The sequence below is a fragment of the Arvicanthis niloticus genome, chromosome 21 (genome assembly GCF_011762505.2).
Source record: "Arvicanthis niloticus isolate mArvNil1 chromosome 21, mArvNil1.pat.X, whole genome shotgun sequence".
NCBI lineage: Eukaryota > Metazoa > Chordata > Mammalia > Rodentia > Muridae > Arvicanthis > Arvicanthis niloticus.
In genome coordinates, this window is record NC_047678.1 from 13,105,350 (window position 1) to 13,118,285 (window position 12,936).

At 38.8% G+C, this 12,936-nt stretch overlaps 1 protein-coding gene across 1 annotated transcript in view; it reads left to right on the forward strand.

Moving 5' to 3' along the window:
* Positions 1 to 2,700: 2,700 nt before the first annotated feature.
* The window catches only part of LOC117693429 (phospholipid scramblase 2), a 24,776-nt gene continuing 14,540 nt past the window's right edge, over positions 2,701 to 12,936 (forward strand). Inside the window, exons 1-2 of the mRNA XM_034484087.2 lie at positions 2,701 to 3,018; positions 11,186 to 11,287. Coding sequence (XP_034339978.1) covers positions 11,194 to 11,287 — 94 coding nt within the window. The 5' untranslated portion in view covers positions 2,701 to 3,018; positions 11,186 to 11,193. The remainder of the gene's footprint in view (positions 3,019 to 11,185; positions 11,288 to 12,936) is intronic.

A 12,936-nucleotide genomic window follows, 5' to 3' on the forward strand; every position in this document is an offset into this window, starting at 1 on the left:
CTGATTAACCCAAACAAACCTGCAAATGACCAAAGTCCCCATCTTGTTCCTAGGCTGTCGGGATTGCTTTGTCCCTGTGCCCTGCTCTAACTCCCAGGCTGTTCTGGCTCAGAAGCCTTATTCTCAAAACTCCTAGAGACATACCTGGCAGTTTGATTCCCCGTTAAACCCCCTCTACCTACAAAGTGATGGAGTTCTGTGCTTTCACTGTGCCCTTGCCTACAGTTTTCTGCATCTCTGGGTGTTGAAGGTAGAACCCAGGACCTTTGGGAGAGATGGGCACTCTACCAATTCAGCTACATCCTTGGCTATGGTCTTGTTAAGTCCAAAAGTACTACGTGGTCTCCACCAGTCACACATGCAATTGGCAAGAATGTTTATTTCTAGGGTACAAGAAGCCTGTGTGCAGAGGTCAGCCACTTACAAAAAAGAAGAAAAAAAAAAGAATGTCGACCCCAGAAAAAGGTTTGCAGGCCTTGTTTTAGGGGAATTTTAGCTAGAGTTAGATAATCTAATAATGTAAAGCTTCATTGGTGGGTGCTGTGATGTTACATGGATTGGTTTTTGATCAACTTGTGTCCAGGTGGTCAGTGGACTGACTGCATTCCTGTGTCATGAATGTTTAACCACAGAATAAGATACCCAAACCATATAGGGCTGCCCAGCACAGACCTTTCTCCCTCCTTGTGGTTATCTCCAGGCTGTTCTTTGAATTGGGGGATTTTATGGCCTTGTTCTTGAAGTGGATGAATTTCCTTTTGAAGTCATGCCTGATTCTAAAATGTAGTGTGTGCTGTCCTCTCAGTCTGTCAGTTAAGAGCACATTCACTCCTTCCTCATGCAGTAACATCTGTACCACTGCTACAGACGACTGTTTCCATCTAGGGGTCTTGATGGGGTCTATTTTCTATGCCAGTTAAAGAACTAAAAGGCAGGAAACATTTCAAACTTGACAAGTAGAAAAAGGAAAAGTCTCAAGCACTGCAGCCAGACTCAGCATTTGAAGAGAGGCTTTTATTGAGGTTGAGAAAAACAGGTCTGGAGCGGACACAAAGGAAAGAAAAGACCCTCCAAAAGTAGGAGGGGAAAAGGATCCTCAAGCTGAAGAATCGATTCTTTTTCAGGAGCTGGGTTTTGTTGTTTGTTTTACCCTGAACAGTCTTCCTCCTCTAATTTAGGGTTTATCAATTTGAAGAAAGACAGAATAGTTGATTGGTCCACAACTGCTGTGTAAACATGGCCAGATCTGACCCAGTGAAGTTGTTGATCGAATTTATTCGCAGGGGTGGGAGTATGGGGGAGCTAAGTAGAGGAGAGACCCTCCTGTAGGCCCTTATTTTAGACCTCTGATCAAGGGTGAGGAAGAAGCAGTTCATTGTGTAGCCATGGCTTGCCCTGCTCCCCTTTGTCTGCCTGTCAGGAACTAAGAGTCCTTCTCTAGAATATATTTCTGTTGAGAAAAAAAAAAAAATTTGTCATCCTTTTGTGGGGAGCAGTGAAGGGAGACAGAAGAAACAGCCCAGCTTTGTGTGAAAGAAAAATGAGCTCAGGAAGTAAGGGCTCTGATGATTAACGATTATATTTAAAGTTTAGATTTAACTATGGTTGAGAGATCAAAAAAACGTTAACGGGAGAGTCCAGAGAGCACCACACAGCCAGACTGAGCTGGGAGGGGACGACACGGAGAGGAAGGCAGTAGAAGAGAGAAAAGAGAGGGTCTGCCAACTAAGGAGGGGATATCCTGGGACAAGAGACTAGCCAAGAGGGTAAATGATCGACCAAAAAAGCAAAACAACAATAACAATGACAACAACAAAACAAACAAGCAAAAGACCCCCAAAACAACAACCACAAACCAAACCAACCCTGCCTCCCAAAAAACCAACAAAACAAAACAAAACAAAAAAAACAACAAAACAAAACCATTCAGGTAACCTCCATGACTGGATTATATAGGGCAGAGCAGCCCAGCCTATAGGCTGGAGAATTTAGGGTACCAGACCAGATATGGTAACACTGGTAGGAAGTAGGTGATGCAGGGAGAACCTGGCAGCCAGCGTTCACTTTCATATGTTAATGGAACTCAGCTCTTTGTCCTAGGTTTGAAACCCAAGAATGAGACTATTTCCAGTTTTTGTAATCAAGCTTGCATACTCCGCTCAACGACTAGGACATCTGCAAGACATATATGTTAAAATTAGACTCTGCCTCCAGGTAGACAAAATACACACAGTCTTGTGGGTTTGGCTTCATATGACTAGATGCCGCATCTGGGGAGCCCTCTCTGTTGTGGTTCTGGAGCCATGAGTATCTGGTGGCAGTATTTAATAAAGCCTCTTATTAAAACTTACCTGTGGTCGTGGTGAATCTCTGAGTGACCCTAGACCCATAACAGTCATGGGGAGATTCCATCTCAGAGAAGCTTATTCACCCGAATGTGAACAGCTGTCCCATGATTATGACAAGAATACAATAAAAAAATAATATCGTTGGTCATGCGGGCTCCTGTTGGTACTCTGTGTGAGAAGTGAGGCATTTGAGGCCTATCAAGATATATACTCTGACTCTCCCAACCTCAAACAAAACAAACAGCAAATCTAAAGAACAAGAGAAGGAAGGGAAAGCGTTCCCGAGTCTCCTTTTGAATCAGTGCCAGCATCTGAAGAATGCAGTGGAGGTGGAAGTAGAGGAAATGCCAGTAGGTGTTCCCTTGGCGTTCCAGAACGGTGCACAGACCAGATCATTTCTTAGATCTCAGACTTAGAACTCAGTTAGGCGGGGTTTCAATTTGATTGCAGGGACGTACCTTTCCGGTTAAGAAAAGAAAGCCTCAAAACTCAGGAAACAAAACCTAAACCCTTGGCGACTGCCTCGGAGTCAAGGTGCTTTTCTCTCTGCCTTTAGTGGAGTCTAGCACCTGTGCCTCTCTTAGAGGCGTCTGGAGAGCTGAGTCGCCGCTGGTGCCAGGATTCTAGGAATTCAGCGCAAATTCAGCTCACTTGAAGCTGCATAAGAAAGGTAAGCCAGCTGCCCTGGTCCCTCTCAAGAGGATCTGAGGCCTTCGCGGGACCCAGAGCATTTACAAGCCCTGGGAAGAGGAAGCTGAGGGTGGAGATTTGAGCTGGAAATTGAGAGAGGTGACAAAGACAAAGACGCCTGGGAAGGGGAGGTGGGCACTTGGGAAAGAGAAGGACCTCTGCTCGGAGAGGTGACATGTAGTTCAGTCAGGTTTGTCTGTGGGCAGGTAGGAGGTTCGAGTTATTTTCATGCATCTTTTAACAAGGAGCCAGCTATTCCTTCATTCTATATTTTGCCTTTAGATGTGTCCTCTGTCATTCCATTTCAGGTCTTTTGGTTGTAAACAGGATCTTCTTCTTTATTTTTTTTTATTTATTTATGAGTTTTATTCTTAACTCAGTGGAGGTGACAGGCACCTGCTGTCTACTTTTGTGAAACAAACAAAACAAAAACACCCTTAACTTTAGAGACAAAGGGGCCAAAAGTACCCTGTTAACTCTCCCCACTCTCCACGCCCGCCTGAGGAACCAGACCTTGGCAACTGGCAGCTGGAGCCAGTATTTGGGAGGTCTTCCACAAATGTTAAAGATTAACTTCTCATGGCCCAGATAGCTCACCTCCAAGGGCCACTCTCAAAAAGGACGGTTATTGCTATAAACCATATTAATTAGCAAGAAAGTGGAGTGCCCACATATCTGTCCAGAAAGCTTGAGAGTTAAGGCCAGTAATTGCTCTAATCAGTTTTAAACACACATTCCCTTTTAAGAGGGTCATGTGAGAGTCTGCCTGCCTCTTGCTTGCAGCATATTTTATTAACCTGTTACAAATATCATTTCTGGTCTAGTGACCGCTTTACCTATGTATGCCTCTGCTTGCTATCCCCCTGACCAGAGTCTATACGGTTTGTACAGGGTGTTTTCAGCCAGGGGCTATGCCATTTGTGATACCGAATAAGAAGATAACGGATGCTCATATGTCATAAGTAGTACCTGGGAAGGCTCTCTTCTATGTAGGCTTTTCCTATCTACCACCCCATACCACATCCTGTCTGAAAAGATCACATGAGGCCTCAGTTCCATTTAATAACACCGTTTCACAGTTAAGTGCAATCTTTATTCAAGGCCAGTGTGGAAGGGGGATTAGAGAAACAGATCACAAAGCCTGCTAGCCATTGAAGGATAAATATTAATTGGAACCCAAACTAGGCTTGGCGTTTTAGAGTACCAGATACACAGAAAAGACAGTGTTTGCTCACTAACCGCCCACTCAGGCTGCCTGAGTGTGGCCTTCTCTCTGCTCCTTTGTGTCTGCAGCCCCTGAGCCAGTTTCTTCATGTGTGCTGCTTCAGATCCTCTGACAAATTGTGGAACAAGTTCTAATTAGAAACACAAGTTTATATCTAGTATAAGACTTAAAGGGTTAAATTGATTTTACATCAATTAGTATAAGTTGTTAGAGTGGATGCTGCTACCATAAAAGGACTGAATGACAGTTGAGTTTTATTATGTCAAATATTTAAATACTTAAATGTTTGTGTAAATATATGTGTGTGTGCTCCTTCTCTACAACTTATAATTAATACCACTCAGTTTGAATACCTGGATGTTAGTTAATTAAAACCAACAATTTTTACTATTTATTTGTCTGTATTTAATTATGTCATATTTATTTATTACTCTGAATTTTGTTTTATTAAATGCGTAAACTGTTTCTTACCATAGGAGAAATGACTTGGCCAGGAAAGTAGATTGAAATGAAAGGCTTTTCTATCCTTCATAAGAAATGGAAGTTGCTAAGAAATTTCTCTAAAACTTGATAGGTTTAGTTTGTTTTGCTTTTGTTTGTTTGGTTTTTTTTTTTTTCTGTTATACCGAGGAAATAAGCACAAAGGATATTAATCACCTTAACTCATGTGATTAGAGAGCTACATTATTAAATATTTACTTTTACCTCGTGGGTTTAGTTTCAGTTATGTTGAGGAAACAATACAGAACAGTGAGGGGACATGAGCTTGTCCAGAATGAGTTTGCAGGGATAATGAAGCGACCAAATAAAACGGACTGAGTCAGTTCTTCTTTCTCTTGACTCTTTCGATGATGATTTGAGCTTTCATGGTGAGTGTGTGTGTGTGTGTGTGTGTGTGTGTGTGTGTGTGTGTGTGTGTAATTTAACAGGCCCATTTGTCCTAGCTTCTATATAATCTACATTCAAAGTTTATGAATAAAATTCTCTAAGACCCTCGCCCTAATTGTTTCTAAGTGTGTTTGGTTTGCGTTCCTCCTGAAGCCATCTCCTTTAGCCAGATTTCTCCATGCCCGCACTTCTACCTTGCACTGTGTCCCCAAGAGCTCACTGACATCTTTTCCAGCTCACATTCGTGCAAATACAATTATTCTGGCTCCAGAGAACCAGCCACCCAAACCCCAGTTCACAACTGAAGTGTGTGTCCTTTTTAGACGTTACCCTTTCAAATGCATAAAATGCATGTACAAACGTGTCCCGAAATACATGAAAATTATTTGGTTTGCGACTTATTTTCATTAATTTTGGGTAACTCTCTGACCTACTCTTCATTCCTCTTTCCCTCAGCATATTGTCTCAGTTTCACTAATTGGTAAGACATTAGGGACTTAGAATTCTGGTGATAATCTCTAAAACATGTAAACTGGTTTCTCTTGTATATTGAATAAACTTCTGATGAGAACTTTGTTCTTAAACACTTAACTAGTAATTTCTCATTAAGTAGCCCAGACCTTTTTTTTTTTTTTTTACTTATTTGATTGGCATAATAGTTTTATGATACTCCAAAAATACTTACTGAAAGCTGTAAGAGAATTTTCTGAATTCTGAGGCATGGGTTCAAACGTTTTTACTATAGCATAAATTATGGTAATTAATTCCCATAATTTATAATTCATACTTCCCACAGCATTCTCCATCTCCTTGCTCAGAGAGGGTAGTAATTATTCAGTAGCTCAGCACATGAGTGTGGCCTTATCTGATAGAATGAAGCATTGGCTTCCCCCAAACATTTATCATAGTTTGGAAAATGTGTGTGATCATCAGATTGTGCCTAAAATTATGTTCTCGTGCGATGGCGATTCACATGGCACAGAACATAGGATAATGCTACCAGAAAGTTCAGGAATACATCTCCACCTAAAGTCTTTCTGTAATTCTTCCATAAGAGTTATTTCACAATCGTGACATGTAAGTTATTAGCCAATTAATTAGGCTGGAATATGTCCAGCTGTTTTCAAAACTCAGTGACATGCCTGAGAATTGATCCATTAGGATTGAGAAAGCCAAATATCATTATTATGGCACACAAAGAATAATATAATAGCACACAAAGAAAGCATTGATTGAGTAGCTGGCATTGTTCGCCAGTCACCGAGTTGCTTATTTTAATTGGCACATGTACAGGTACATTTACAGAAGCACCTAACCCTTTGAACCACAGCTCACAGTGTACCATTTTTAATGTTTATGATGTTGTATTTCTGCTGCATTGGATATCTTTAATGCAGTGAAGACACTCGGGGCTCTTTTCTGCAGCCCTTTGGCAATAGGTGCTCCTCATCACTCTCTATTGTTAAGACACAGTAATGTGACTGTACGAAGAAGGGAACAGGAATGTGTAGAAATGAACACATTTTAGAATCTGTTCTGTGCAGAGTAGGTGGTTCCCACTTGGAAATGTAAACCTTGTTTATTCTCATTCGATGCATATAAGGCAGAGACCACCAACAGCTTAAGATCCGCCTGACACTCAGCATTTGTTTACGGATTTCCATCTTCCCAGCATGCCCTCAGGCTCTAGTTTGCATTAGACTTCTCAGTTTAACATAGCTAAACCAAAAGATGAAATTTTCCTAAAACTAGATGAGAAATATTACTGTTCATATGTATGGGTCTGTAATCCTACAAAAGTTATAATCCTAACTCCACTGTTAACTGAGTTGAAAATTAAAGACAAGAGTTAAAAATTTTTAATATAAAATAAGGAAAATTTGCCTACACTTCTTCTTATAGAAGTCACTGATGATTTACCATTAGGTATACTTTTCTGACAAAGAGGCAAGGTGGAAATAACAGTCAGCAATCTTTAAAATTGCTGTTAACATTTGCTGGAAGTTTGCAGAACCTTCATTAGCCACGCTTTATCAATAAAGAAAGATGTCTTAGACAAGAATTGGAAAAGATTAAAACTTTACACACAGGTTAACTATGTCATCTCAATCAGTGTTTTACACACAGGTTAGCTATGTCACCTCAATCAATGCTTTACACACTGGTTAAATATGTCACCTCAATCAGTGCTTTCTTTGTGTGCTATTATATCATAAGGGACCCTATCCATTTCTACCTTTGATTCACTGGACTCTTCACCCAAAGCCTTTTAGAAAATTGCTAACCATCATGGACGAGCCATCAATTTGAGGTCTTTCTGAAAACTACATATGGCATGAGAGTCAAATCCAGAGGTTTAACTGTATAGATGAAGCTATATCAGATAACTGAAGAACACTAGCCTGTGACTCTGTGCAGCTCCAGGGCATCTGATGTGAGCCAATCAGTGAGTCCTCGATAATGTTCACAGAAGGTCCTCTCTTCTAAGACTAAATCATGAACAAACACTGTGTTTTCACTTCTCACCCTATTAAGTTAATTCTGTTTACCCATTTTCTGCTAAAATGTTTTTTTGTTTTGTTTTGTTTTTTAGTTTTGGTTTTAGTTTTGGTTTTGATTTTTGTTTTTTTGACCAGGATTTCTCTGTGTAGTCTGTCCTGGAATTCACTCTGTAGACCAAGCTAGCATCCAATTCTAAAATCTCCTTGCCTCCGCTGGGATTAAGCCATGTGCTATTACCACCTGGGGCTTGTTTTTTTTTTTTTTTTTTTTTTTTTTTTTTTTTTCTTTTGTCTTTTGGGTTTTTTTTTTGTTTGTTCTGTTTTTTTGTTTTTTTGTTTTTTTGTTTTTTTTGTTTTTTGCTACAGAATCTAATGCCTATTTCAAGATTTCAACAACAGAGAACATGTATGCAAAAACATCCAAATCCATGGATTTTCCCCTTATAGCCTTTGGGAGAGCTAAATATAGGCTTGTTGATAAACATATTGTATATGCAGAATGCATATCAGATGAACTGCTTTCTGCTTCTGTGCACTTTATAGACACAAAGCTTACTATAGTCACACAAATGAAAAAATTATAACTGTAATCTATCAGTCCATTCTAACAAGCCCTCAGACGCACGCCTTTGTGTATTTTCATAACACCGACATAAGTGAGCACCAATCATAATGCTTTGTGCTTTTGCTCTCAATAAATTTTTAAGTAAAATGTGTATCTATCAAGCATTTAACAAAAGATTTTGCCATGTTAAGTGTTAAGGTTCTCATCAAAAGAGAAAAAAAAATGCTTTTCTGAAATGATCTTGCCCCTCCTTCCCTTGGTTAATGTAGAAATGGTAATAAAACGATGTGTCTCTCATCAAGTCAACATTGAAGAATATATTAGACCATCTCCAGGACCATAGCTCTTATATTTCCCCCCAGTTGATCTTTATTAATGATGTCAGCACTGACTTACTTTCACTAAAGGCCTGAAAATGTACATTTATGTAGACTTAAGTTACTTTATACTTTACAAACTTTAGGATGGTTCATTTCAGTTTAGAAAGATCCATTTGGCTATGGGCATATTTAATTCTTTAGTTTCACAGACATATAGTTGTGTGTGTATGTGTGTGTGAGTGTGTGTGTGTGTGTATGTGTGTATGTGAGTGTATATGTGCTTATATGGGCTTCTGACTTATTGAGTACACCTGGTCCTTGTTATATACATGCAGTTATATTATTCAAAAAGTGAGGATTGTTACATGGCATTTATATCAGAGCTGCAGTGTGTTTCTTTTTTAGATTTGATCTGAAACCCAGGGTAAATGGGCGGGGCTGCAGGTGTTGGACCTAGAGATCCAAAATTAGAGGACACGCTCCCCCAGAAACACTCTCATGGACAGGATTCACTGCAATAACATGAGGTTTATTGATGATGAGATGATAATATGGCAACCAATATACTGGGGTTCTCCTGCATGCAGGCAAGAAGAACCCCGAATTAAAGCTAAGGGCAGCTTATATACTATTTTTACAGAATTTACAAGGGCAATTATACAATTACTCTTAAACAATAACCACAAAGGCTAAATTTCAAACAGCCATTCCCAGGCCTGATTTCCGTTCCCAGGCCCAGTTGCTAAGTACCTCAAATTTGTATCTTATCTTTTACAACAAAGAGGGTCAGCTTAAGTAGCTTCTGTTTACTCAGGTTTTACTGTGTTAAGGGCTCATAAACTCCTATTATGGGTCTTTCTTCCTGGAATGTTTGTTTGAGTCTTTGCAATGTGTTTCTTCTGGGATGTGTCCCTGGGGGAAGTTAATGTTTGAGTTTAAAACCAAAATCAGAGCTTCTTATTAATCTTACGTTTCTATACAGGCAGACCTTTAGTAAATAGGAGAATTAAGTAAGCATTAAAACCACTCATCAGCAGCAAAGAAATGGAAGAGAGTGGTTTTAATGGACTGAGGGTGTTATTTCAGAGGTTTTCCATGACTTAGAGTAGGTTACAGGAATTTGGGCAAGAGATTCTTTGTTTTATTGATTTATGGTTGCCATGAGCTCTATACTGCTGAGTTGTTATGAAACAATTGAATAAGGAGAATGCCTTCACTCTAGCCGTTCTTATAAACATACATAAACAAATTAGTTGAGTGATCATTAAAAGTCCATAAAAGCATTACATGCTGAAAATACCAGTTAAAAAGCCAGAATCTTTGCTCTTTTGTTTGTTTGTTTGTTTTTTTTTTTTTTTTGTAGTTGTTTCATGTTCATTGTTGTTTTGCCTGCAAGTATGTCAGTACGAGGGTGTTAGATCATCTAGAACTGGATCTACAGACAGCCGTGAGCTGCTATGTGGGTGCTGGGTATTGAAGTGGGGCCCGCTGGAAGAGCAGTCAGTACTCTTAACTGCTGAGTCATCTCTCCAGCCCCTGTTTTCTTCTATGTTAAGGCCATGTTTCTGTAACTAAATATAATGTCTACTATATCATCATTTTTATAATGGCAGAGCCATTGTCGCCCAGAGTATAAATAACCAAGAGTATCACAGAACAATGTTCACTTCATAATTATTGACTACTTTAGGTGGGTCAGTGACTCCCTAGAGAGACATGACTATGAAGAAGCAATAGTTGAAATATTTGTGCATATATCGAAGATGATTCAAGCCATAATATGTAGAAGATAACTTCAGATTATGACTGAAGAGTATAGTTTTTAGAAATCAGTTAGTTGCAATTTAGAAACTTTGTACAATTTCAGTGTCAGTAGGGCAGGTCCAGAGTAAGCATAAAACTGGCATTTTTTTTTAATCTATGTGCATGTATGTCTGTGTGACTGTATGTGTATTTATACATGTGTTCAGGTACCTCAAGAGGCCAACTGTCAGATTCACTGGAGCTGGAGTTACAGAAGGATGTGAACAGCACAATGTGAATAATGCTAGCAAAACAAGTGCTGTTAACAGTTGAGGCATCAAGACCCTAAAATTAATTCTCAAGGCAGTGATTACAGATGCTTAATTCATAGTTTAATAAACCATGGACTACAAGTGGTACTCTTCTGGGAGGAGTTAAGGAAGGAATTGGAGTGAATATAGCAAAAATACACTGAATGAAATTTTCAAAGAATTAATGAAAACAGTTTATTTATTTAAAAAAAAAAATCCACATTTCTATCAGTACCATCACCACCCACAGGTAGTTTTATTACTTTCTACACTGTCTATCCATATGTGCCTTTAAAATGGTCTTTGTTCTGATGTCATAAGTAGAACCATGGGGCAGACAACACAGAAGCAAACTTGAAATCTTTGGGAATTCATTCCCAGTAAGTGAGCTGCCTCAAGCTACCTAGAAAAGAAGTCGCTGCACATGGGATCCTGTTACATGTTGGCTGGTTTACGGTCACACCTTAATGTGTTGAGTTTACTCTGCATGTTTCAATCACACTGTCTTGGTACTGTGCACTGTTTTTTTTTTTTTTTTTTTTTTTTTTTTTTCTTATTTAAGCTAATATGTATGTACCCCTTCCCGAATTGCAGACTTACAAATGGAAGCTCCTCGATCAGGAACGTATTTGCCAGCTGGGTATACCCCTCAGTATCCATCAGCAACCCCTCCATATCCATCAGCAACATTCCAAGGTAAAATAGTCATTGAAGAAGAAAAATGACACTGATCAATTGATGTACCCAAGAGAGAGAAAGAAAGATGAAGTGACCATGTCTTCATTTTTATTATTTTTTTCTTAAAATTGCATTAAAAAAACCATTAATGGCCTAGGTTTTGTTTCAGACTAAGCATTTTTTCCAATGAATTAATTTTTATTTATAAAGAAGCATAAATGATATGACAAACTAATAGAACTAACGAGTTTATATTTACTCATGAAATAGAAGATTGAAAATAAATGAAATCTTGATAGATAGTAGGTAAAAACCTTTTATTGGCTGTAACTCTGTGCTAAAAATTGCTTCATGTGATGGTATTTCAAAGATCTAACTGTGGGTGATTTTGTGCCATAAAGTCATTGGAATTAATTATACCCAGTGAAAAATAATAAAATCCTAAATCTGGAAACTGCCTACTACAGAAATGTCACTAGCTCATAGTAACCCTCATTTTCATTGTGTAATGCATATGAAAGCTGTACTTCTCTGTAGGTGCTGCCTGTTTTTTCTGGTAAAGAAAAAAGGAAGTTAGTCACATATTGCACATTCTAGGATATTCATTTATCATTTCAAACACTAAACTATCTCAGAAATCTAGGCAAATGCTATTGCCAGCAACGTAAGACCTTTGTAAATGCCAATGTTGACGGTGTACCAGACTTACCAGTGGCAGGCTACGCAGCTCCTCTGTGAGCACCCTGGGGATTAATATTAAAGATGTTCTGGTTGTGAAGAAGGGTATGTGCATTTTGTTTTCTGAGTAAACAGATTGGCTTGGGAGTTGAATAGCCTGTGTAATTGTCTTAGAAAACTCCCTGTGGGTCCAGGATCTTTATCCAGATGTTTGTAATTAAAGGAATATGAGCTGGCTCAGCTCCAGAGCTTTAAGACAGCCATTCTCATCCGTAGCTGTCATTAATTTTCATTTAAAAATACTAATACAATCTTCCTAGGGAAATTAAATCACACCTTTAAACAATGACTGGCAATTTCCAAATAGCAAGGTGATTCTATTGTAAGGCCTGGGTTGGGAATGTCTATTCTGAGTTCTTATAGATGAAGTAGTTGGAGAATTCCCAGCATGTCCATCATTTAACCCAGGCACACATAGAGCAGTTTAATTAACCTTATAGCTAATTTAAGCTAGGCATGCATGTTAAATTCAGTTAGTACCTGCCTTAGAATTTATTAGAAAGAGTAACTTGGTATGGTTTCTAAATTCCAAGACTTCCTATAGTATATGTCTTCAGATAACAATGGGGTGAAAATGATGACGACTTAAAATGTAAAGATTCCTGAGTTAACGGCATTGCTCTAAACAAGGATTTGCCCCAGTGAGGCTGGTTAATCTAAGGATTCTCTTAGGATCTAAGAAACAGTGTTTTGTGCCCATGTCTGCAGTTTCAACCAAATGCAATCAAAATTATTCAACCAAAATACAATCAACCAAATACAAACAATACAGTGTTTGTATTGAACTTGCATATATGAATTCCCTATGCAACGAGAGGTGGTAGTTTTGATGACATTTTATAGAATTAGTGTTTTAGGCAATGCAATAGTGATTTTGTGTCTATGAGAGATATGCACAGGCTATACAGAACTGCTGTACATTGGATTTC